This window comes from Aedes aegypti, chromosome 1 (genome assembly GCF_002204515.2).
Source record: "Aedes aegypti strain LVP_AGWG chromosome 1, AaegL5.0 Primary Assembly, whole genome shotgun sequence".
Lineage (NCBI taxonomy): Eukaryota > Metazoa > Arthropoda > Insecta > Diptera > Culicidae > Aedes > Aedes aegypti.
Genome location: NC_035107.1, coordinates 61,929,384 through 61,955,327, shown reverse-complemented (window position 1 = coordinate 61,955,327; position 25,944 = coordinate 61,929,384). Strand labels below are relative to the sequence as shown.

General features: G+C 38.1%; 1 protein-coding gene across 1 annotated transcript; it reads left to right on the top strand.

Moving 5' to 3' along the window:
- The first annotated feature begins 5,228 nt into the window (after window positions 1-5,228).
- Window positions 5,229-24,961, top strand: LOC5570110 (caldesmon). The gene is made up of 3 exons (XM_021837568.1): window positions 5,229-5,482; window positions 23,592-23,980; window positions 24,475-24,961. The coding sequence occupies exons 1-3, from the start codon at window positions 5,416-5,418 to the stop codon at window positions 24,769-24,771; spliced, it is 753 nt and encodes a 250-aa protein (XP_021693260.1). The 5' UTR covers window positions 5,229-5,415; the 3' UTR covers window positions 24,772-24,961.
- Window positions 24,962-25,944: the final 983 nt, after the last annotated feature.

Genomic DNA, 25,944 nt, shown 5'->3' with positions numbered 1-25,944 from the left:
CTTTTACGTCATGTTTTGGGCACTCTCCGTAGGTCTTGTCGAACCAATCATAAAACGCATCCTTCGTGTCGTCGAGTTTATCGTTTGTCGGCGCATAGATGTTGATCAGACTGTAGTTGAAGAATTTGCCCCGTATCCTCAATACGCAGATTCGTTCATTAATCGGTTTCCACCGCATAACACGCTTCATCTGCTTCCCGATCACTATGAATCCGACGCCATGCTCTGCCTTATCGCTGCCACTATGGTAGATGTTGTATTTGAAAGCTGTGTTGGCGACGGGATCAACCGCCCTGAATTCACGTTCTCCAGTTCTAGGCCATCTTACTTCCTGAATAGCAGCCACGCTCACTCCAACCTTCTGCAATTCACGAGCCAAAAGGCTCACTCACCCGGGTTCATTTAACGTCCTGACATTCCAGGTACCGAGTTTCCAATCATAGTCCTTATTTCGTTGCCAGATCGATTGCCGAAAATATCGTTTGTTATTTCTCCTTTCTCCATTTTACGTGGTAGGTAAGAAATTCGATATGCTACCCTACTAGGGTCGCGATACCTGGGGGGCTGCCACCTTTGGTGTAGCTGACGTGATACAGCATTTCATACTCAGCCGCTGGATGCCAGAACAGACGCTGTTTGAGCCGCACCTCCTTGGTGGACAGACGCTCGAGAAGCACCTCCTCACTCTAGCTGATGTCAGAAGGACAACAGTGCCCAGGCTGCACTACCAGCTAAGTACGCAACCCTTAGCTGGCGGTCTTTGTCATCATTTGACCCGTGGAAGCGTGAGGTAGGGACTTGTGAGGACCAGAACTATGTTGGACGCTCCTTCATAGTTGTCGGCTCACCATTTCACAGCCCAAAAACGGCTTTAAAAGGCTTAAAACGACATAAATTGATTTGAAACGGCTTAAAAGAACTTACAATGTCATAATATGGTTTGAACCATCTTAAAACGGCTTTAAATGGATTAAAACGGCTTGAAATGGCTTAAATTGTATTGAAACGGCTTGAAATTGTCTTGAAACGGCTTGAAAATGCAGTTTCCACCGACTAGAGCGGGAATCAAACCCACACGGGTAGAAATCAGAATCCAAAAACAAGATTATGACTCATGATATCATGATTCCAGCGTGTTTTCGTCTTATGAAAATACACCATGATTTGGACTCATGATATCATGAGTCAGATTGCCGTAACGCAACACACGCGTTAGGTTTTTGTAGCTGATTGCTCGAAATCATGATTCAAATGCCAAAAATGCTGAGTCGCGCATCCTTTTATGATCGACAAAATAAAAAAAAAAGTTTAAAATAGCATGCATTGAGATTCGAGCCAAAAACCTTTCGATTGTGAGCCACGTACTCTACCACTCAACCGCTTCGTCATCTTGAATTAAGAGTGATCGATACGAATGAGGTGAAGCAAAGTGCGCCGCTTAGTGTTTTCACACTGGATGTTACGCTTATGAGGAATCATGATTATGACTCCAGGAACCATGATTTGTGATCCTGATATTGAGCACGGATAAAAATCTGATACCCATACCATGATTTAAAAATCATGAAATTCATAAATTGGTTAGGTAATTTATGAATTTCATGATTTTTAAATCATGGTATGGGGATCAGATTTTTATCCGTGCTCGCTTCGTGACACCCGATTCTGTTTTTCACGGATTTTTTTTTGCACGGCCGGGCAAAAAAGGTTTCCTTACACTTTTTTTCCGACAAAACCTTATTTTTGCATGAAACGTCGAGAAATGGAGTTACTTTTTTTGCACGGTTTTTGAAATTTTGAACTGAAAACTTTTTTTACACGGTACGCATCCCCCGTGCAAAAACATAATCGGGTGTACGCCTAAACGACTGACACCGTTAACCAGACGGCCCCGAAGCCCTGGGTATTCTCATTCCAATAGAGTTCAAGATATCAATTATACTTCAAAAGGGAAATTTTCAAGATTTTGGGATTTGTATTTTGTTTTCAGGAAATCTTTACGATTCACTCCAAAAATAACTTCAAGATTCCGAATTGCTCTGCAAAAATTTTAAGATTTCCTCTTCCCGGTAAAATCTAATGATTTCCTCTGAAAAAATTCTGGAAGAAATCGTGAAGATTTCCCAGAGGAAATCGTGAATATTTCCCGGAGGGAATCGTGAAGATTTCCCAGAGGGGATCGTGAAGATTTCCCAGAGGTAATCATGGAGATTTTCCAGGGGAAATCCTGAAGATTTCCCAGAGGGAATCGTGAAGTTTCCTAAACGGAAATCTAGAAGATTTTGCAGGGTAAATCGTGAAGATTTTCCAAAGGAAATCGTGAAGTTTTCTAAGAGGTAATCTATAAGATTTCTCAGGAGGAATCTAGAAGATTTCTCAGGAGGAATCGTGAAGATTTCTCAGAAGAAATCATGAAGATTTCTCAGAGGAAATCGTAATGATTTCCCAGAAGAAATCGTGAAGATTTACCAAACGAAATCGTGAAGATTTACCAGAGTAATCGTGAAGATTTCCCAGAAGAAAACGTGAAGATTTCCCAGAAGAAATCGTGAAGATTTCTCAGGGAAAATCGTATAGATTTCCCAGAGGAGTTCGTGAAGATTTCACAAAAAAAAATCTTGAGGATTTTTCAGAGGAGTTGGTGAAGATTTCTCAGGGGAATTTGTGAAGATTTCTCAGGGTAAATCGTGAAGATTTCTCCGATTTCTCAGGGAAATCGTGAGGATTTCCCAGAGGAAATCTTGAAGATTTTCCAGCGGAATTCGTGGAGATTTTCCAGAGGAATTGATGAAGATATCCCAGAATAAATCGTGAAGATTTCCTAGAGCAAATCGTGAAGATTTCTCAGGGGAAATCGTAAAGATTTCTCAGGGTAAGGGGTCTATTTTATAAGTCGAGTCGATCAGGATGACTCAACTGGAGTCACTGTCGACCAAAAAATTCGCTCGACACGGCTCTGTCACTCGAGTTTCTCGAAAATTGTCACTCTATGTGACTAGACTACTATGGCAGTCAACAGATGACATCTGAAATATGCCTGCTTGCTTTGATCGACAGTGATTACAGACGAGTCACATGAATCTGCTCGATTTATAAAATAGACCCCTGAATCATTAAGGGCCCTATTTTATAAGTCGAGTCGAGCAAAATGACTCGACTTGCGTCACTGTCGACCGAAAATTTTGCTCGACACGGCTCTATCACTCGAGTTATTCGACTGTTGTCACTCTATGTGACAAGATTACTATGGATCAGTGCACGAGTTCACTAATTTGACGTTTGAGCGGTGCCGAATTCACTGGTTGCCATGGTCACTTAAATAACACGGCACCGCCCAAACGTTAACGAGTGAATTCGTGCATTGGTCCATGGATTGATGCACGAGTTCACTAATTTGGCGTTTTAGCAGTGCCGAATTCACGCGTTGCCATGGTCACGCAAATAACACGGTACTGCTCAAACGTCAGATGATTAACTCGTGCATTGGTTCATTGGAGTCGATAGGTGACATCTGAAATATGCATGCTTACTTTGATCGACGGTGACTTCAGACGAGTCACGTGAATCTGCTCGATTTACAAAATTGACCCCTAAGATTCTTCAGGGAAATTGTGAAGATTTCTCAGAGGAAATCTTGATTTCCCAGAGAAAATTGTGATGATTTTCAGGGAAATTTTTAAGATTTCTCAAAAGAAATCGTGAAGATTTCTCCGATTTCTCAGGGAAATCATGAAGATTTCCCAGAGGAAATCGTGAAGAATTTGCATTGCAAATAGTGAATATTTTTCAAGGCAAATCGTGACGTTTTCTTAGGAAAAATCATTAAGAGTCTCTGGGTACATCATGGAGATTTCTCAGGGGAAATCGTGAAGATTTCGTAAAGGAAATCGTGAAGATATATCAAGATAAATCTTGACGATTTTTCAGAAGAAGTTGTGAACATTTCTCAGGGTAAATCGTGGGGGAATCTCAGGAGAAATTGTGAAGATATCTCAGAGGAAATCGTGATGATTTCTTAGAGGAAATCGTGATAATTTCCCAGAGGAAATCGTGATAATTTCCCAGAGGAAATCGTGAAAATTTCGCAGGAGAAATCGTGAAAATTTCCCAGAAGAAATCGTTAAGATTTCCCAGAGGAAATAGTGGAGATTTTCCAGAGGAAATCGTAAATATTTTCCAGACGAATTCGTGATGATTTTTCAGAGGTTTCCCAGAGAAAATCTTGAATATTTCTCTGAGGAAATAATGAAGATTATTCAGTGGAAATCGTAAATATTTTCCAGCGGAAATAGTGAAGATTTTCCATAGGAAATCGTGAAGATTTCTCATGGTTAATCATGTATATTTCTCAGGGTAGATTGTAAAGATTTCTCAGGGGAAATCGTGAAGATTTCCCAGAAAAAATCGTGAAGATTTTCCATCGATAATAGAGAAGATTTTTCAGGACAAATCGTGAAAATTTCTCAGAGCAAATCTTGTTGATTTCCCAGAAAAAATCGTGATGATTTTTCAGGGGAAATCGTGAAGATTTCTCAAAGGAAATCGTGAAGATTCCTCAGGGGAAATTGTGAAGATTTCCCAGAGGAAATAGTGAAAATTCTTCAAAGGAAATCGTGAAGATTTATCAAGGTAAATCGTGACGATTTCTCAGGAGAAATTGTGAAGATATCTCAGAGGAAATCGAGATTATTTCCCAGAGGATATCCTGAAAATTTTACAAGAGAAGTCGTGAAGATTGCCCAGACGAATTCGTGATGATTTTCCAGAAGAATTGGTGAAGGTTTCCCAGAGGAAAAGTGAAGGTTTCTCTGGGGAAATCGTGAAGATTTTCCAGAGGAAATCGTAAAGATTTATCAAGGTAAATCGTGAACTCAATAACTTCATACATTTTGTTTTATTTATTACCAAGTAATAGTCAAAACTCAGTGCAACTTAGCATTAAACACACAAAGGTAAACAAGAAAGCGTCTCAAAAAAACAAATCGAGGGTTCAAATGTCTCTGAAAAAGTTTGGGAAACACTGATCGAATAGCTTCAAAATGAAGCTTCATGAAGACAAACTTTTTCCTACAAAGGCTACAAAGCATCTAGTATCTTGGGGTACGCATCGTATGTTTTTAGCGTGCCATCAAGGGGAAGGAGAGCTTTTTCGTGCAGCTGGGAGCTGCTGGAGGACGAAAAAGCTCCGAATGTTTTCAAAGTTGGCGCTGCAGTCTGCCGGCTGCGCGCAAGAAAATTCAACAGCGCAACTGTCAAAAAACCAGCAAAACAAGCGAGAAAACGGTGACCGTTTTTTGGTCGGAATTTCATAGTGGAAAATAGTGATATAAATTGCATTGATATCGGTTTTCTGGCTGCTAAACTGTGATATTTTGTGACGAAACTGAAACAAGTTAATTATTTCGTTCGAAAACGATGGAATTCGACTGGGACAACATCAGCATCGGGGAGCCCGCTTTGAATACATCCAACAGTTATTTCTGTAAGTACAGTAACTGACGAAATAAAGTGCCCACTTGCATGTTATTGCGCAAATTGGTGCAAACCGTATGGTAAAACGGGACATTCTTTCGTTAAATGTGTGTTCTTAATATCTAAAACATATGAATTTTGAAAAATACACAGCAAAATAGTTCCTAATATTGGATAACATTTTGTTCTTCAAGAAGATGACACACACAGTCACCATCTAAATTAAGAGCCTTCTTGTTGGTAATTGTAATGTATTGGCAAAACGGTAACATCTTAAGATAGAGCGTAACATCAGGTTATAGAGCGAAGCCACACCTCAAATTTTCAAAAGCACAAGTCTTGAGAACCAAACAGCGCTCAGCGTTGAAAATGTATCCTATTGGTCACCACCAGCAAGCAAGCAATTTGATTGCTTTTTATCGTGAACTGTTGTCAGATTCTCCCGTCTTATGCACTTGAAAATTCAAAGTTTGGCTTCGTTTTATAATCACCTTAAGTATTTACAACTTTAAATCATGTCAAGGCACAAATTATTTTAAGAAAAATACATAAGGACAGTTAGACAAGATAAGTTAATTATACAATCGCCTCTCCACATCTCGATATCGAAGGGACCATCGAGATAGGGAGAGATCGAGACAAAGAACACATTTTTGATGAATAGGGGACTGCACGCTGCGGTTGCTAAGGTAAAATTTTCTAAGTGTTTGACGTTTCGTGGCCTTGTTGTTTACGGTTTGGACTTAGAAAATTTCTGTCCGCGTTGGTGAAGCAACTTAGGCTGTGAACCGTTTCACTGGTTCGTTTAACTATTAGTTAAAATTTGACATTTCGATAGTTATTTTCCCCTCAAATGGTTAAATTGAACATCGCAGTCGACCCATTTGAGCTTTGACAGTCGAGTAGTTATTTCAGAACAAAGTTGACAGATGATTAGTTATTCTCAAATTCACGGGAGCAAAATATAACTTTCGAACTGTCAAGTTTAACCATGCTCCAGAGCAGGGTTTTTTTCTAACCGGAGGGGAAATAACTATCGAGCTGTCAAATTTTAACTAATAGTTAAACGAACTGGTGAAACGGTTCACAGCCTTAGCTATGCAACGCTTCCTGAGGTTTTTCCTGGGCACATCCACGTGTTCAATGATGTTGATCGGTCTCTATCAGGACAATCGAACGTGATATTTCGGCTACTGGTAATACAGGTAAAGTAGCGGAAAATCGTTCAAACCGCTGATTGGAAATGCTAAAAGTTCGGAAGCATCCACGCATTGTGCGTTATAATAATTATAGAAAAGTGTGGTACTATTTACATGCTAAGTACCGACAGGGTGAAACACGGTGTAATCGGTAAACTTTGCACTACCGTATCTTAGCTGATAAGCGTTGAAGACCGATTGAAATTGTATGCAACCGTACACAAAATTTGCTCATCTCCCGCTTGTTTCATGTAAGTTAGTTATTCCGAAACTGGCTTTGGGGCCGAACTTCGACCATTTAGATGAGTACAATCTTCGGGAGAGTTGTACAGAACAGTGCTCGCTTCCTTTCAGGATATGTCATGGTAAGAAAAAATCACAACTACCGTTTTGATTCATATTACGGACACTTAAGGTCCAAGTAAAAATGATGCAAAAGTCAAAAATGAAAAAGAAGTTTTCTCCTTTCAAATAGACAAATCGAAGAAAATAAAAACACACAGCTCTACTTTTTGCCAAATAGAAAGTCTGTGTGTTTTTATTTTCGTCAATTTGTTGTATTAAAAGGAGAAAACTGCTTTTTCAGTTCTGACTTTTCTGCCATTTTCTCTTGCGCCTAAAGGCTTCAGTGGAGTAAAACTGATCAAAAAGCATATAAAATAAATCAGTTTGTATGATTCCTCCGCATTATCGAGCTTTGAAAACACTTATTTTTAATAAATACAAATGTGTGGACTTCATTCCTTGCTTAGCGCTTGTACGAGTCGGTTGACTGATTCCCGGTCTCATCGCACGGCACTTTTGCAAAGTACCATACCCACACAGTTACGGATCACCCACAGTGACGGATCACTTTGGCGTTCAACATCGGATAACTCGCTCAAAACATAAACGTTGACGTAAAACATATTTTTCCCATGTTATACTATTTGTCTTCTACCATTTGTAATGTTAAGCACAACATTCAACCGCTCAATAAAGGTGTTTTTGACAAATGTTTAGTTGGTACCACACAGCTATCATTATATGGTCGTTTTCTGTAAGAAGTGCCGTCAGCATTCATAAGCTCCCACAGGTGGTAAAATTCAAATGTTATAGCATAAAACATGCTCGTTCGCTTCGATTTAGTATGAATTCATCTTTGGAAAACATTTTTCTTGATTGTTGATTCTAAATATCGAATATTAGCACTTCTAACTAGTGATCCATAATATGGACCAGGAAATGATTGTTTACCACGGTTATGGATCACTTCCAAAGAATGTAGATTTCTGCTATTTTGTGCATTGGATTCAACATTTTCAGACAATAGCACTAAGGATAAAACTAATAAAACATCAAGGTTTGTAAATTTCATTTTTTAGCAGACAAAAATGGGTGGTAAACTTGGTGTATAGCGAAAACAGTTCATGTCTCAGTTACTACAATGCAGTATCACAAAAAAAGGCCATTTTACCCTTGTTTCCAGCTCTAACACTGCTATTTTTTGCAGTAATATATGACACATTGTTAACTTTCGCTATACCATGCAATACAGATGCATTGAGTTGAAAATCTCTTGATTTTGCGCACTGATCCGTAATATGTCACATTTTGATCCATAATATGAAAATTTATCCATAATATGGTTTTCAGGAACCGATACAATTTTTAATTTTTATGCAATCCTATGTAAATATTACACTCAAAACAGTTTACTAACCGAAGTTCCAATTTGAAACGATTCGATTCGTGCTTTTATATTACAATTTTACGTTTTCCATGTCGTTTTATTGAATTTTATAGGTTGGACTCCACACTATTTGATCCATAACTGTGGGGTCATGGTACTTTTTGACCTTTTTCCCCCACCGCCCGCGTGGGTTTTTGGTTCAGTAGTTTCGTAATAGTTCCAAGTACGACTAGTTTAGTGCAATATTTGTGCTTAGGCGATCGCGCTTTGCGAAGGAAGCGAACTAGTGTAACTAGTATCGTTCCACCGCAATAAAAAAAAAAAAAAAAAAAAAAAAAAAAAAAAAAAAAAAAAAAGTCTTCACAACCAGTGCGCATCGTACCTTCGTGCTGTGCGTACACGAATTCGCTCTGCTCTTGGAAGTTTTCTTAAAAACTACCTAAAGCAATAAAACAGTACTTTTCAGTGCTACACAAACAGTACTTTTCAGTGCTAAAATTAAAAACGGTACTTTTCAGTGCTACTTAAACAGTACTTTTCAGTATTATTTTTTCTACTATTGATCCCTTTACGATCCTTGTTTGGACCCGTGCCTTCGATTTTTCGTTGGACCCGTTGGCGAAAGCTAGCGGTGGTAATCCTTCTTGGACACCGTCTAGGGAAAAAACCTCTCGAAGGTCACGTCTTTCTCGTTTATTAACTAAACATGGTATCAACAACTAACAAAAGGAAGGGTGAATCTCTGAATTCACTACTTCCTTCCAAAAAAGTGGGTTTTAAAACTGTCACTACACGTGGCAAGAATGGAAGAAAGGACGCTTCCCCGGAATGCGAAGTTTCTTCCAAGGGTGAAATGAATAATTGTATCGAAATGAGCAATCAGTTCGATGCTCTAGACAAATTTTCCGAACACCAAATCGAAGCAGCCTCTAGCCCAGGCTCTTTGATTCAAGTGAGGAAGCAAAGAGTGCCGCCTATCGTGGTCAGTTGTTCCGAATTTGGGGGATTTAGGCAGGAGATCTTGAACTCCATTAGGGGAATCAAGGTTTCCTTCCAAATCGCAAAGAAAGGAGACTGTCGCGTTTTGCCGGAAACTCTTAAAGATCGCGAACTTCTTCTCAGATATCTTGAAAAGAAGAAGCACAAATTTTTTACTTATGACGACAAAACTGAACGTTTGTTCAAAGTCGTCTTGAAAGGTCTCTCAAGTGACTATAAGTCACCTGAAGAGATCAAAAATGGAATAAATGATTTACTTGGATTTTCCCCAGTCCAAGTAATCATTATGAAAAAGAGAACCCAATCTGGCATTGTTCGGAAAGGGCTTTCTCAAGAATATTATTTAGTTCACTTTAACAAAAAAGAACTAAATAATATTAAAGCTTTAGAAAAAGCTAAACTTATGTTCGATGTCCGTGTGACATGGGAACATTTCCAGAAACCTGGAGGAAATTACCAGAACCCCACTCAGTGCCGTCGGTGCCAAAAGTGGGGTCATGGTACAAAAAATTGTCGCATGGATGCTAAATGCATGATTTGCGGAGGTTCTTCTCACGCTAAGGACGACTGTCCTGTGAAAGAAGATACCAGAAAATTTCAATGCGCCAATTGCAAGGGCCCTCACAAAGCTAACTTTTGGGAATGCATTTCACGCAAAAGAGTCGTTGAGGCTCGTGCCAAGCAGATGAAGGATAATATCCGTTACGATAACGGTCGTTTCCGGAATTTGCCTGGTAGAGTATCGAACAATGCTCATTTTTCAGTTAACGATCGCTTGATTAGGAATCATACCCACCAGGAAGATCATAATCATGCTCATTCACAAACAAATTTTAATCCGTCGGGTAGCCGTTCGAATCTTTCAATTTCGAATGTATCTACCCACGGTAAATCCTTTGCCGATATCGTAGCAGGTAATTTGAACTCTTCCCCTGTTCGTTCCATGAGTACCCATTCTACTTGTTTCAAATCAAATGGAAAAAACCCTACCGCCACAGGTAACTCCTACCCCGCTTCTTCGTCTACCGAAAATTCCAATGGGAAATCATCAGATGATATGTCTGCCTCTGATTTTAATTTTCTAACTGAACAATTGAATCTAATGATTGATGCAATGTTCAAAGCCACCACTATGACTGAAGCAGTCCAAGTAGGTGTAAAATTTACAAATAAAATTGTTATTGGATTACGTTTTTCTAATGGATCCAAATAATAATTTAAATATTTTAAATTGGAATGCTCGTTCTCTGAATGGTAAAGAGGACGAGCTGTTTAATTTTCTTACAGCTAATAACGTGCATATAGCAGTTATTACCGAAACTTATTTAAAACCTGGATCCAAATTTAAAAAAGATCCTAACTTTTTTGTTTATCGTAATGATCGACTTGATGGGGCATGTGGGGGAGTTGCAATCATCATTCATAGGCGTATAAAACATCAACTGTTTTCGTCATTTGAAACTAAAGTTTTTGAAACTTTAGGTGTTTCTGTTGAAACACAGTTTGGTAAATATACTTTCATAGCTGCCTATTTGCCTTTTCAATGCTCTGGACAGCAAGTTAATTGGCTTCAAACTGACTTGCGAAAATTAACTCGCAATAAGTCAAAATTTTTTGTCATTGGTGACTTTAATGCCAAACATCGGTCATGGAATAATTCTCAAAGTAATTCCAACGGCAGAATTTTATTTGATGAGTGCTCTTCAGGATATTTCTCAATTCAATACCCTGATAGCCCTACATGTTTTTCCTCTTCTAGAAATCCATCTACGATTGACTTGGTCTTAACCGACTCTAGTCATCTTTGTAGCCAATTAGTTACTCATGCTGATTTTGATTCTGATCATGTCCCTGTTACATTTCAAATATCGCATGAAGCGATTCTCAATCCTATCAGCTCCACTTTCAATTATTTACGAGCCGACTGGAATATATATGAAACGTATGTTGACTCTAATCTTGATGTTAACATTTCTTTAGAAACTAAAATTGATATTGACAATGCTCTTGAAACTTTAACAAATTCCATTGTTGAAGCCAGAAACATTGCAATTCCAAAATGTGAAGTAAAATTTGAATCCGTGATTATAGACGATGATCTTAAACTCTTGATCCGTCTTAAAAACGTGAGGAGAAGGCAATTTCAACGCACTCGTGATCCTGCTATGAAAATTATATGGCAGGATTTGCAGAAAGAAATCAAGAAACGTTTTGCAGATTTAAGAAACAAAAATTTTGAAAATAAAATTTCTCAATTGGACCCCGGCTCTAAGCCCTTTTGGAAATTATCTAAAATCTTGAAAAAACCTCAGAAGCCTATACCGGCATTGAAAGAGGAAAACAAATTATTACTAACTAATTGCGAAAAAGCTCAAAAACTTGCTATGCAGTTTGAAAGTGCGCACAATTTTAATTTAGGACTTACTAGTCCAATTGAAAATGAAGTTACTCAGGAGTTCGAAAATATTCTCAATCAAGAGAACGTTTTCGAAAATGCCTGGGAGACTGATTTGGAAGAAGTGAGAACTATTATTAAAAAATTCAAAAATATGAAAGCTCCTGGCGATGATGGAATTTTCTACATCCTCATCAAGAAACTTCCAGATAGTAGCTTATCATTTTTAGTTGATATATTTAACAAATGTTTTCAATTAACATATTTTCCTGACAAATGGAAAAATGCTAAGGTTGTTCCAATTTTAAAACCAGACAAAAATCCTGCAGAAGCTTCTAGCTATCGTCCAATCAGTTTGCTTTCCTCCATCAGTAAACTTTTTGAAAAGGTTATTTTGAACAGAATGATGGCCCACATCAACGAGAATTCTATTTTTGCCAATGAACAGTTCGGATTCCGCCATGGACATTCGACCACTCATCAACTTTTACGTGTAACAAATTTGATCCGTTCCAACAAATCTGAAGGCTACTCTACTGGTCTTGCTCTTCTAGACATAGAAAAAGCATTCGACAGTGTTTGGCATGAAGGTTTGATTGTAAAATTGAAAAATTTTAATTTTCCAACATACATTGTTAGAATAATTCAAAGTTATCTGTCAAATCGTACACTTCAGGTTGATTATCAGAACTCCAGATCTGAAAGACTTCCTGTAAGAGCTGGTGTTCCCCAAGGCAGCATTTTGGGACCAATATTATACAATATTTTCACATCTGACTTACCTGAGTTACCTCAGGGATGTCAAAAATCTTTGTTTGCGGATGACACAGGCCTCTCCGCCAAAGGACGAAGCCTGCGTGTCATCTGTAGTCGATTGCAAAAAAGTTTGGATATTTTTTCTTCATACTTGCAAAAATGGAAGATTTCTCCTAATGCTTCCAAAACTCAACTAATAATATTCCCACATAAACCAAAAGCTCTTTATTTGAAACCTTCAAGTAGACATGTTGTCACGATGAGAGGGGTTCCAATAAATTGGTCAGATGAAGTTAAGTATCTAGGACTCATGCTAGATAAGAATTTAACCTTCAAAAATCACATTGAGGGCATTCAAGCCAAATGTAACAAATATGTAAAATGTCTCTATCCCCTTATTAATAGAAAATCAAAACTTTGTCTTAAGAACAAGCTTTTGATATTCAAACAAATTTTCAGGCCAGCCATGTTGTATGCTGTACCAATATGGACTAGCTGTTGTAATACCAGGAAGAAAGCTCTGCAGAGAATTCAAAATAAAATTTTGAAAATGATTCTGAGGCTTCCTCCCTGGTATAGTACCAATGAGTTACATAGGATATCCAATGTTGAAACATTGGAACAAATGTCAAATAAAATAATCAATAATTTCAGGCAAAAATCGTTACAATCTTCTATTGCCACGATTAATGCGTTATATGTTTAAGTTAAGTTAGGTTAAGTATATTAAAAACTTTTTTTTTTCTCTTATAAGCAGGTGAAATCAACTCACCTGTAAAAAATCTGAACTGCTACGGCAAATGAAATGTAATATGTTGTTAACAAAATGTTAATAAAATCTTAGATTTGTTTTACCAAATTAGGATGATAGTGTTGTCTAATAACACAGAACACCTAGATATAAGAATTAATGAATGTAATGTTTGGAATGATACTAATAAAGAAATTAAAAAAAAAAAAAAAAAAAAAAAAAAAAAGTCTTCACAACCAGCTCTAAGTGATTGATTTTTTTCCCCCGCACCGAGAGCAACATCAAAGCAGAAGTCACTCTGCTACCTACGGTGCGTGAACGTTCTCCTGCTGTACATCGAACGTAAACGGATAAGTATAAATTTGTATACCAATTCCATATCCATTGAATTGCTATCACATCTCCGAATAAACAGTGTTGAGGTCAAGCTTGTTTTCGCTTCTTTTCTGTCTCTCTCCCGGTTCGATTGTTTCGACCGAATAGGGGAGTAGGGTACAAAATAGTCCACTGATCGGTAAATTTTTTTTTCTTGATTTCTCGATTACTTTTTCAAATCGACGTAAGTAACATTCATACGGTTTTGAGAAAATTAATTCAGAAGAATCACAACCTGTCTTCTAAAACTGTTTTAAAATGAATCACCTTTTTAACATTTTTTCGCAGTGTACACCACTTAAATTTTGCATACAATCAGCTCGCGTTCAAAAACTACGTAGTTTCTATTATTTCCCAAAAAAAAATAATTACACAAAATGATAAGCCGTTTCATCAAGTTACTTTCGACGTTTTTCTACCAGTGTAAAATCGGCTCAAGTTGTGTTTTGTTTTGATTCGTGGTTAAGTCACTTTGTCTCTCCATACAGCGGGGCGGCGAAAGTAGTGGTTAGGTTGCGAAAGTTTAAAATCTTACTTTCGTCGTTTTGTAAATCCGGAAATTAAACGTTCTAAAAGTGAAAAGTTGAGTTGGTACAGGGTGGAACGTGTAGAATTCCGCCTGCTTAACACGTAGGATCGATAAAGTAAGTTTGTATACTTATTTGACTTGAGTCTGTATGAATAATTTTTCGAGATTTTTGTTTATTCTGCCCGTATAGGGGAGGTGTGTATATAGTAGCCCATTGATTATTTAAGTTTTTTTTTCTTTTCACATTTATTTTTGTTTATTTTTTCTTTTTACTTTTTTTTTGTTTTGTTTATTTGGTTGCGGTTGAAAGTTTTCCCGCATGGACGAATCGGATGGAGGCGATACGCCTCCTAAAGATCTTGTTGCTAGAACGCGGTTTTATCAACCATCTTCGGCAGGGCCTTGGGTAGTCTATTTCCGGCGCAAAAGTAAGATTTTGAATGTGCTCTCGATCTCTCGAGAGCTGACGCGTAAATATCCTGGGACCGTTATTCATCAAGTAAAACAATCCAAGCTGCGTGTAACTGCACCTAGTTACAAAGCAGCAAATGAGATTGCTCAGCATGAGGCTTTTACTGTGGAATATTACGTCTACATTTCTGCACGAGAGGTAGAGATGGAAGGGAAAATCGTTGACGCGAGTCTGACATGCGAAAACATAAAGACTGGCAAAGGCGTTTTTGATAACCGGTCAATTCCTGATGTGGCTATACTGGATTGCAAACAATTGCAATCAGTTTCCATGGAAGGAAATAAGAAAGTGTTTTCGCCGTCAGCCACGTTTCGAGTGACTTTTCCTGGTTCCGTCCTCCCAAAATTTGTTTGCATTGATAGTGTTTTTTATCCAGTGCGTCTTTACGTGCCGAAGGTATTCAATTGTACCAACTGCAAGCAACTTGGTCACAGTGCTAGCTTTTGCGACAACAAGCCCCGTTGTGGCATATGCAACCAAGCTCACTTAGAAGATGCTTGCACAAAGGAAGCTGAAAAATGCTGCTACTGTAGCAAGGATCTGCATGACTTGCAGAAATGCCCGGCATACAAAAGGCGCATTCGAAATGAGAGTCGCTCCATTGTGAAGCGCTCCAAGAAGACGTATGCGGATATGGTGAAATCTTTAAATCCGCCAGCAAAAGAGTCTTCATCAGCCATCCCAGTTGGTAACTCTTTTCAAGAGTTGTCTTCCGACGAAGCGTACGACGACGAAACCGATGGGGGGGATTCTTCGGAGGTACACGCACCCGGAAAAAGAAAGTCTCCATCTTCTCCGGGACTGCGCCGTAAGGTATTGAAATCTTCCCTCAAAAGTTTGCCTAATTCCAAAGGAGGTGGGGCAAATTTGAAAATGCCGAAGCAACAGGTCTTTGATGCATCCGTTCCGTGCTGTAGCAAAGATTTGCCGCCCCCGCTTCCACCGATTAAATATACTTCAAAAAGAAGCTCTAGACAAGATAGCAAGAAAAAAGCTACTGAAGTCCCTCGCTCTTCCTCGAAAACCCCCCGGGCCAAGCGAGGACTGATAACTTTTACGGCCCTTGTGGATCGCATATGTGATGCCCTCGGAGTTTCAGACTCATTCAGAGGCATACTCGACCTTTTTCTCCCCGCAATAGAAGAGTATCTCAAGGAATTGACTATCTCGTGGCCCCTCCTTGTTTCGATCATATCTTTCGATGGATAATTCATCGAGTGAGGTACAAGATATGATCACTGTGCTACAGTGGAACTGTCATAGTCTAAAACCTAAACTAGACACATTTAAGTTTTTGCTTCACAATTCCGATTGTGATATATTTGCACTTTGTGAAACATGGCTTTCTTCTGAAGATGATCTTAACTTCTACGATTTTAACATTATACGCCAGGATCGAGATGATAATTACGGGGGAGTACTTTTAGGGATCAAAAAGTGCCATACATTCTACAGAATCCCAATCCCGACCCATCCAGGCATAGAAATCGTTGTTTGCCAAATAAACGTAAAGGGTAAAGATCTTTGCGTAGCTTCTGTTTATATTCCTCCAAGAGTTTCAATAAACCGCCGTCATCTATGGAATGCAGTCTCCATCCTCTCATCCCACAGTTATCACCCAGTAGATATGAACTCACATAGTACAGGATGGGGCGAATCTTATGACGATTGTAGAGCGGCTATTTTCTATGATTTATGCGACGATTTCAATTTGAACATTTTGAACACAGGTGAAGTGACACGTATTTCATCCGACGGCAAAGAAAGCCGCATTGACCTGTCTTTGGGTTCAAGTTCACTATCATTCGATTGCATGTGGAAGGTCATCGATGATCCCCATGGTAGTGATCACTTACCCATAATAACGTCCATCAGAAATAATTGTGAAAGGTCAGAACAGTCAATTCAGGTTCCTTTTGACCTCACTAGGAATATCGATTGGCAAAAATTTGCATCAGCGGTAACTTTCGGAATCGAATCATTCAACTCCCTCCCACCGTTGGATGAGTATCGATTCCTAACAGAATTGATTTATAAAAGTGCATTAGAATGCCAAAAACAACGAGTTCCAAGTGGATCCTTCAAAAGACGACCAGCCACACCTGGTTGGGATGATGAATGCACTCAGTTGTATTGAGAAAAATCTAATGCCTTTAAAGCTTTTCGTAGATATGGTACCTCAGAACTTTATTTAGAGTACTCGAAGCTCGAAAAAAAGCTGAAGAATCTTATCAAAGCGAAGAAGCGTAGTTATTGGCGGCGTTTCGTTGATGGCCTCTTACGAGAAACTTCAATGTCGACGCTTTGGAGAGTGGCTCGCAACATGCAAAACCGCTCATTCGCAAATGAGAGTGATGAATACTCCAACCGTTGGATATTCAACTTCGCAAAAAAGGTCTGTCCAGACTCAGTTCCAGCTCATCCGACTCTCTGGGAAACTCCAAGAGACGATTCTTTGGACAGACCATTCACTATGCTGGAATTTTCTATGGCTCTTCTTTCATCAAATAACTCCTCTCCGGGACGCGATATGATTAAGTTCAATCTTCTTAAAAATCTCCCCGATATCGCTAAAAGACGGTTGCTTGACCTGTTCAACTCATTCATGGAACACAACATCGTTCCACCTGAATGGAGACAGGTCAAAGTAATAGCTATTCAAAAGCCTGGGAAACCAGCGTCCGATCACAACTCATACCGCCCGATTGCTATGTTATCATGTTTAAGGAAATTGTTAGAAAAAATGATCCTATCCCGACTCGATCACTGGGTCGAATCAAACAATATGCTTTCCAATACTCAATTTGGCTTTCGCAAGGGTAAAGGAACAAACGATTGTCTAGCGTTGCTTTCATCAGATATTCAATTAGCCTTTGCCGACAAGGAGCAACTGGCATCAGTTTTTCTGGATATTAAGGGCGCATTTGATTCAGTTTCCATAGAAATATTGTCAGAAAACCTGCACAATAGTGACCTACCTGGACTATTGAATAATTTCTTGTACAATTTGTTGTCAGAAAAGCACATGAGCTTCACTCTCGGCCAACTGACAACTTCCAGAATTAGCTATATGGGCCTTCCCCAAGGCTCATGTCTAAGTCCCTTGCTTTATAATTTTTATATTAAAGATATTGACAACTGTTTGGAAGAACCATGCACGCTTAGACATCTTGCAGATGATGCTGTGGTCTCTATGAAGGGCCCACGAGCGGAAATCTTGCAAAGACCATTGCAAAATTCCCTTGATAATCTATCCACTTGGGCTAGAAATTTAGGGATCGAGTTTGCGCCGCAAAAAACTCAACTGGTTGTATTTTCAAGGAAGCGGAATCCAGCCCAACTAAAGCTTAAGCTTTTGGGAACTATCCAAATAGACTCCAGAATCAGATCTGTTTCCCGCGGATTCGATCAAATCACATATCGATTACTGATTCGGCATTCCTCCTAACGGAAGAACTTTCAACAACTTGTTCTTCGTCGTTGTCTAACGGTTCACATAAGTACTTCGCGTTGAGGGACAAACATAACTCGTTATCATTGGCACAAATCTCTCATCTGGTAGGGAACGTGCTTTGGGCCGGCCTTCTGAACTGGTCGTCAAGAGATATAAATTCTGCACTAGGCACTGTAGCATTCTTTCGGTGGCGTTTCTGGCAATGTTCGGATTGCATTCCTGGACCGAATGAATTTAGTTCACCGGTGGATTAGTGCTTATTCATAACGCTGAAGAGGGTGGAAGGGGTCGTTTGAATATTACAGCTCATACAAAATTTGTAAAACATTCATACAAAAGCGTTACATGGAGGTACGTGGATGTCGTTTTTGGTGCACAAAATCAAAACAAAGACGATAAACGTTATTATCGAAGTAAGCTGTTATGCTGATGTGTGAAGTGTGCAAATGTTCACTGTGCAAAAATTTTCTGCACAGTAGTCTAATAAGGTGCAAAATGCTCAATATCGAAAAACGCAAAAATAAGTTTTAGTTCGATGTTCCTGAGCACCAGCAAAGAATCATTACAAAATTTGAATAAAAAATGTAGAATTAACTTTATTTTATTTTATTTTTTGTTGTTCATTTGTTTTTATTCCCCCCTTACCACCCAAATGGTTACCTACGGACATAAAAGAAGATTAATATTTGTATAAGCGAAAATTTGTAATTTGTAATCGACTCATGGAGGTTTCACTGTATAATTGATTTCCCTTTACTTCGCTACACATCAGTGAATAACTAGTAATATCGAGAGTCCGAATGTAGTACTAGAAGTGGTACCCTTTCTGAGCCCGATCACTATACGGACTTTGATGTGACTGTTATGCGAATATTTTCAAGATGGGACAACACAAATGGGGTTTGTTTTTGTACAAGTTAGGAACAAAGGCTAAATTTTTAAGCAGTTTTTATCGATCTTCTGACGATGTTGAGTTGATTTATGCAAAAAACGCAAATCGGTCAAAAGTCGACATGGGACTGTTATGCGATTATGGGCAGAATATTTGATCTATTGTAGTATATCCCGTGTCCTTTGTATAGTGCATGTCGTCACATAACATATGTGGAACTTAGAAGTGAAAGCGAGTTGACAAGTTGTACCCACTTCCAGCTGCTGGCAAGTGATATATCTAGTATAGAAGACATCGAACTGTCATTGCCAATAGTAAACAAAAACCATATGATTTAAACTGCAGACCAGTTGCTGTGAAGATTACATACATTAAGATCAGGGGACGGTCGACAACGTTCGGAAGCAATGTCTGATGGTAAAACAAAATTATTTTTTCATAAAATGATTTTTTTTTTCTGTCATTCTAATAAATATTCATTTTTCATAACCACAGAATCTGATCGTTTTGAAAATATTATTTCCTATAAAAAAACTTCCTGTTTCATAACGTGAAAAAGCTTCTGCTTCACAAAATCCTTCCATTCGTTTACCTAAAAAATACCATATGCTAGAAACAACATAGATACCTTTTACAGTGACTCAATAATCTTGATGTAAATCTAATTCTAAAGTTGTATCATAAATAGTTATTTTCATTCCCTTCGTTTCCACTCTGGATATATGTAACCTTTTTTTTTTTTTTAATTTCTTTATTAGTATCATTCCAAACATTACATTCATTTCTTATATCTGTTCTGTGTTATTAGACAACACTATCATCCTAATTTGGTAAAACAAATTTAAGATTTAATTAACATTTTGTTAACAACATATTACATTTCATTTGCCGTAGCAGTTCAGTTTTTTTACAGGTGAGTTGATTTCACCTGCTTATAACAGAAAAAAAAAACGTTTTTAATATACTTAACCTAACTTAACCTAAACATATAACTCATTAATCGTGGCAATAGAAGATTGTAACGATTTTTGCCTGAAATTATTAATGATTGTGTTTGACATTTGTTCCAATGTTTCAACATTGGATATTCTATGTAACTCATTGGTACTATACCAGGGAGGAAGCCTCAGAATCATTTTCAAAATTATTACAACAGCTAGTCCATATTGGTACAGCATACAACATGGCTGGCCTGAAAATTTGAACTTTTTTGCAATCGACTGCAGATGACACGCAGGCTTCGTCCTTTGGCGGAGAGGCCTGTGTCATCCGCAAACAAAGATTTTTGACATCCCTGAGGTAACTCAGGTAAGTCAGATGTGAAAATATTGTATAATATTGGTCCCAAAATGCTGCCTTGAGGAACACCAGCTCTTACAGGAAGTCTTTCAGATCTGGAGTTCTGATAATTAACCTGAAGTGTACGATTTGACAGATAACTTATTCTAATTAAGAAGAATTATAAGAAGATAAGAATTATTCTAACAATGTATGTTGGAAAATTAAATTTTTTTGATTTTACAATCAAACCTTCATGCCAAACACTGTCGAATGCTTTTTCTATGTCTAGAAGAGCAAGACCAGTAGAGTAGCCTTCAGATTTGTTGGAACGGATCAAATTTGTTACACGTAAAAGTTGATGAGTAGTCGAATGTCCATGGCGGAATCCGAACTGTTCATTGGCAAAATTTGAATTCTCGTTGATGTGGGCCATCATTCTGTTCAAAATAACCTTTTCAAAAAGTTTACTGATGGAGGAAAGCAAACTGATTGGACGATAGCTAGAAGCTTCTGCAGGATTTTTTTCTGGTTTTAAAATTGGAACAACCTTAGCATTTTTCCATTTGTCAGGAAAATATGCTAATTGAAAACATTTGTTAAATATATCAACTAAAAATGATAAGCTACTTTCTGGAAGTTTCTTGATGAGGATGTAGAAAATTCCATCATCGCCAGGAGCTTTCATATTTTTGATTTTTTTTAATAATAGTTCTCACTTCTTCCAAATCAGTCTCCCAGGCATTTTCGAAAACGTTCTCTTGATTGAGAATATTTTCGAACTCCTGAGTAACTTCATTTTCAATTGGACTAGTAAGTCCTAAATTAAAATTGTGCGCACTTTCAAACTGCATAGCAAGTTTTTGAGCTTTTTCGCAATTAGTTAGTAATAATTTGTTTTCCTCTTTCAATGCCGGTGTAGGCTTCTGAGGTTTTTTCAAGATTTTAGATAATTTCCAAAAGGGCTTAGAGCCAGGGTCCAATTGAGAAATTTTATTTTCAAAATTATTGTTTCTTAATTGAGCAAAACGCTTTTTGATTTCTTTCTGCAAATCCTGCCATATAATTTTCATAGCAGGATCACGAGTGCGTTGAAATTGCCTTCTCCTCACGTTTTTAAGACGGATCAAGAGTTTAAGATCATCGTCTATAATCACGGATTCAAATTTTACTTCACATTTTGGAATTGCAATGCTCCTGGCTTCAACAATGGAATTTGTTAAAGTTTCAAGAGCATTGTCAATATCAAGTTTAGTTTCTAAAGAAATGTTAACATCAAGATTAGAGTCAACATACGTTTCATATATATTCCAGTCGGCTCGTAAATAATTGAAAGTGGAGCTGATAGGATTAAGAATCGCTTGGCTACAAAGATGACTAGAGTTGGTTAAGACCAAGTCAATCGTAGATGGGTTTCTAGAAGAGGAAAAACATGCAGGGCTATCAGGGTATTGTTGAATTGAGAAATATCCTGAAGAGCACTCATCAAATAAAATTCTTCCGTTGGAATTACTTTGAGAATTATTCCATGACCTATGTTTGGCATTAAAGTCACCAATGACAAAAAATTTTGACTTATTGCGAGTCAACTTTCGCAAGTCAGTTTGGAGCAAATTAACTTGCTGTCCAGAGCATTGAAAAGGCAAATAGGCAGCTATGAAAGTCTGCATACATTTTCACTCTCTATATCTCGATATCCTCCTTATCTCGACATCTCCGTATCTCGATGTTGATTTTTTGTTCTCAATTTTCTCTCCGTATGTCGATATGACCAATATCGAAGGTTACTAGACCAAAGTTTTGGGATTCCATTCCAAACAAATTAGGAGCGTAAAATGACGTCTGTTTGTGTATTACTTTCTTGGCAACGAAGTGTTTTTCAATCTAGTATTTATCAAAAATGTGTTCTTTGTCTCGATCTCTTCATATCTCGATGGTCCCTTCGATATCGAGATGTGGAGAGGCGACTGTACTATTACCATTCCCAGCACTGGTTAGAACACACGCCTCTCACGCCGAGGACCTGGGATCGAATCCCATCTCCGAGATAGTCACTAAAAATTTCAGTGACGACTTCCTAAAGTAAAGTAAAGCCGTTGGTCCCGAAATGAACTAAGGAGTGTATCGAAAAGTAGTCGCAAACTTTCAAAACAGTCTCAAAAATAATGGGTTGAACCTACAAACAATTTTTTGATCAGAAATGCTTTACAATGTATTTAAAAATGATGATGTGGTGATATTGTTTCAATAAAGTGGCATTTTGCATGATAATTTTGCAAATTACTAACAGATGTCGATGAACATCTTGCACACCTCTGAAAAAATTGATATGTTAATAAATGTGTAAAATTTTTAAAAACAATGATTTTTGTTTATGCTATTATATTCTGTGCCACAACTCTCATGATATAGTGTAAAAAATATTTTGAAAAATTCATTAACAAGCATTTGAGAGCAAATACAAAAATCGAAAAAAGTCGATTTTTAAGGACCTTGTTTTTTGATTTTTTCTTTCTAAACGTAAATGGTAATATCGAACGATTGTTATGAATAAAAAATAGTTTTTTGATTGGAAAAATTTCTTTGTATATTTATGAAGTAATGTAAGCAAAAAATGTTATTCTATATAATTGCCGCTGTATATGACAGAGCTTCAAAATTTGATTAAACAAAAGTGACTTTCTAAAACTGACCTTTATTCCAATAAATGAGGTTTTTCAGAGCAATAATTTATTTGTTTGAATTTCTTTTTGCGTGCTGTGTGAAGTAAACATATTTTCCGATAAAATAAGCTTTTCATCCTATTTTGTTTGATATTCATTTTGTTCAATACAATTCATCGAATCTTCAGAAGACACTTCAAAAATGTAATTTTGTGCAAGATTTTATTTTCCATGCTTTATGAACCTTGTTGTATATATATATTAAGACTGCATATTATTCAATATTTTTTTAGCTGCTTCAATATTTGATGACATGATAAAGATTTGAGTGAAAAAAGCTTTTAAAAAGATGAACTATGCTCTGAGATATATCGTTTTGAATGTTTGCGTCTACTTTTCGATACACTCCTTATTATTATTATTATTATTATCTTTATTAAGGAGATTTTCAGCCCTATGGCTGGTTCATCTCCGTGAGATGAACTAGCCCAGGGCTAAAAATCTCGTTAATAAAGATAGAAAAAAAATTAACAAAATAATGTCGCATTTTAGCAAACGATTTTTGTCAATCGGCGTAATAACAAGCAAGTGGGCACTTTTTTTTGGCGATGACTGTAGAATTGTGATTGTTTGTGTCGTATATTGTGCGAGTTGCTTATTGTTTCTTGTCCTATTGCCTTCTAGTTCGTGACATCAAGATGGAAAAGGGTGACGAACCGAATCTGGACTGTGCGGCTTCGTCCAGTTCGTCGGGAAACAGTGCACGTATACATCATCCGGACGACAAAGCGCTCCTGGAAGAGTACCAGCGCCACCAGGCCAAGACGAGACAGGGCGAAACGTGTGACCGCGCCTACCGGTATGCCCAAGTTTACGAGAACAAACGGAAAGCCTTGCGCGAGAAGGAGGAGAAACAGCTGCAGGAGATGAAGAAGTTCCACGCCCGGCCGGCGCCGAATTTCAAGAGCGGGTCCAAGAAGGAGAACGCCCTGCCGAAGTTTACCATTCCGGTGACGCCGAAGCAGATGAAGCCGGAGCGAATCAAGAAGCATGCGCTGCAGGTTAAGAAATTGGTAAGAAATGTGTGAGCTTGGCTGATTTTTATATGGGACCAGGGCTGGTAGCGGCTCAGAGTCTAAAATATTAGAGAGCTCATGCCTGAAAAAAAAAAACAATGAGGACATCGTGAAGATTTCCCAGCGAAAATCGTGATGATCCCAGAGGAAATAAAGAAGATTTCCCAGAGAAAATCGTGAAGATTTCCCAGAGAAAATCGTGAAGATTTTCCAGAGAAAATCGTGAAGATTTCCCAGAGGACATCGTCAAGATTTTCCAGAGGAAATCGTCAAGATTTCCCAGAGGAATTTGTCAAGATTTCCCAGAGGAAATCGTCAAGATTTCCCAGAGGAAATTGTGAACATTTTCCAGAAGAAATTGAAAAGATTTCCCAGAGGAAGTCGAAAAGAATTCCCAGGGGAAATCAAAAATATTTCCCAGAGGAAATCGAGCAGCTAATGACAAGCATGACAAAATCCCATCTCTGCCATCTCGTAATTCTTTATTTCAGGAGGACCGCACCAAAGAACCGGAACCCTCCAAAGAGTTCAAAGCGAACGATGCCAAGGTGCTCAAGGAGGAACCCTTCAAGCCGGCCCTGGTCAAGACGGTGATCAAGTCGGCACCGTTCGAGCTGAGAATGTCGTCCCGGCTGCAGGAACGGAAGCAGATCGATGAGCAGCGGCAGCGGGCCAAGGAGGAGAAGGCCCGCCGGGAAGCGGAAGAAAAACGATTGGCCGAGGAACGGGAACTGAAACTGCTGCGCAAACAGAAGGAGTTCAAAGCCAACCCCAATCCGTTCAAGTAGGTAGATGATTTTACAACGTTTACAGTTCTGTATTCTTTTTATGTTTTACTTATTTGTAACCATATTAGTCATTAATCTCCGTGAGACATTACTCCGCCATCGAATACCTACGGTACATTGCACTAACTTTATAGGAACTTTATGTATGTACATTCGATCTACCTAGAAATAAACATATTTACTAACTAAATTTGCTCGGTTTCTACTCGAACGCATCCAGAAAGAAAGCCATACATTGCGTCGGGGCTAGAAGTCCGTTTCACGGGAAATAAAGGCTACTTTCATTAGCACCTAGGTAGTTTGCATTATATGTGTTTAAAAACAGTGTATTATGTGCTTTTTCGCTTTTGGTGTCTTTCAGTCGATACTTTCATTCTTTGATTTATTGACAACGTAGTGAAAAAAAAAAACACGTCAGCTATTCGATTCGCAGATGTAAATTTTCTCCTCTTAAACTAACAAGTAGTGGAAAATTCAAACACACAGCTGTTTTACTTGGCAAATAAAAGAGCTGTGTGTTTTTTATTTTCTTCGATTTGTCTATTCAAAAAGAAAAAAACTGCTTTTTCAGTTTTGACTTTTACACCATTTTTACTTGGGCCTTAAAACATGAAGGGCTTGGTAGGCTTGGTTCTACTTCGTCGTAAGCGTTATCCCGATTGATGAGGAATGTGTCTCTGAACCCGGCTTTCTAATACCTGATAGGTAGTGTCAGGTACTAAAGCGTGTCGTAATATATAGACGATCCCCAATGTAAGAAGGCTCTTTCGTAGCTATGTGATAACGTCCTGAGATGTAAAGCAAAGCTATGAAAAATAATCTAGGTTTGATTCTGGACGGTCAAGAATCATTTTGAAAATATATTTTCGAAACTTTTCTGGGCATAAAGCATTATCTTTTTTTTTATCTAGTTCATTTATTTGAGGCTCAATCGCGTTTAACGTTCTACGAAGCCGAGATTCATTTTTGTACTATTTACAATTTATTCACTTTTTACTACCAAAACTAGTACGGGATGGAGCCAGGGTACTCGTGGCAACTCGAGGTTAGTGGTCACAATTTTTGAAGGAAGGACATGGTAGGGATTGGGATCAGGGTTCTCTGCCCAACACATCTCTTCTTCTCATTGCCATCAATTAAGCAATGTGAGGGGACCCATACAAAGGTAATCTT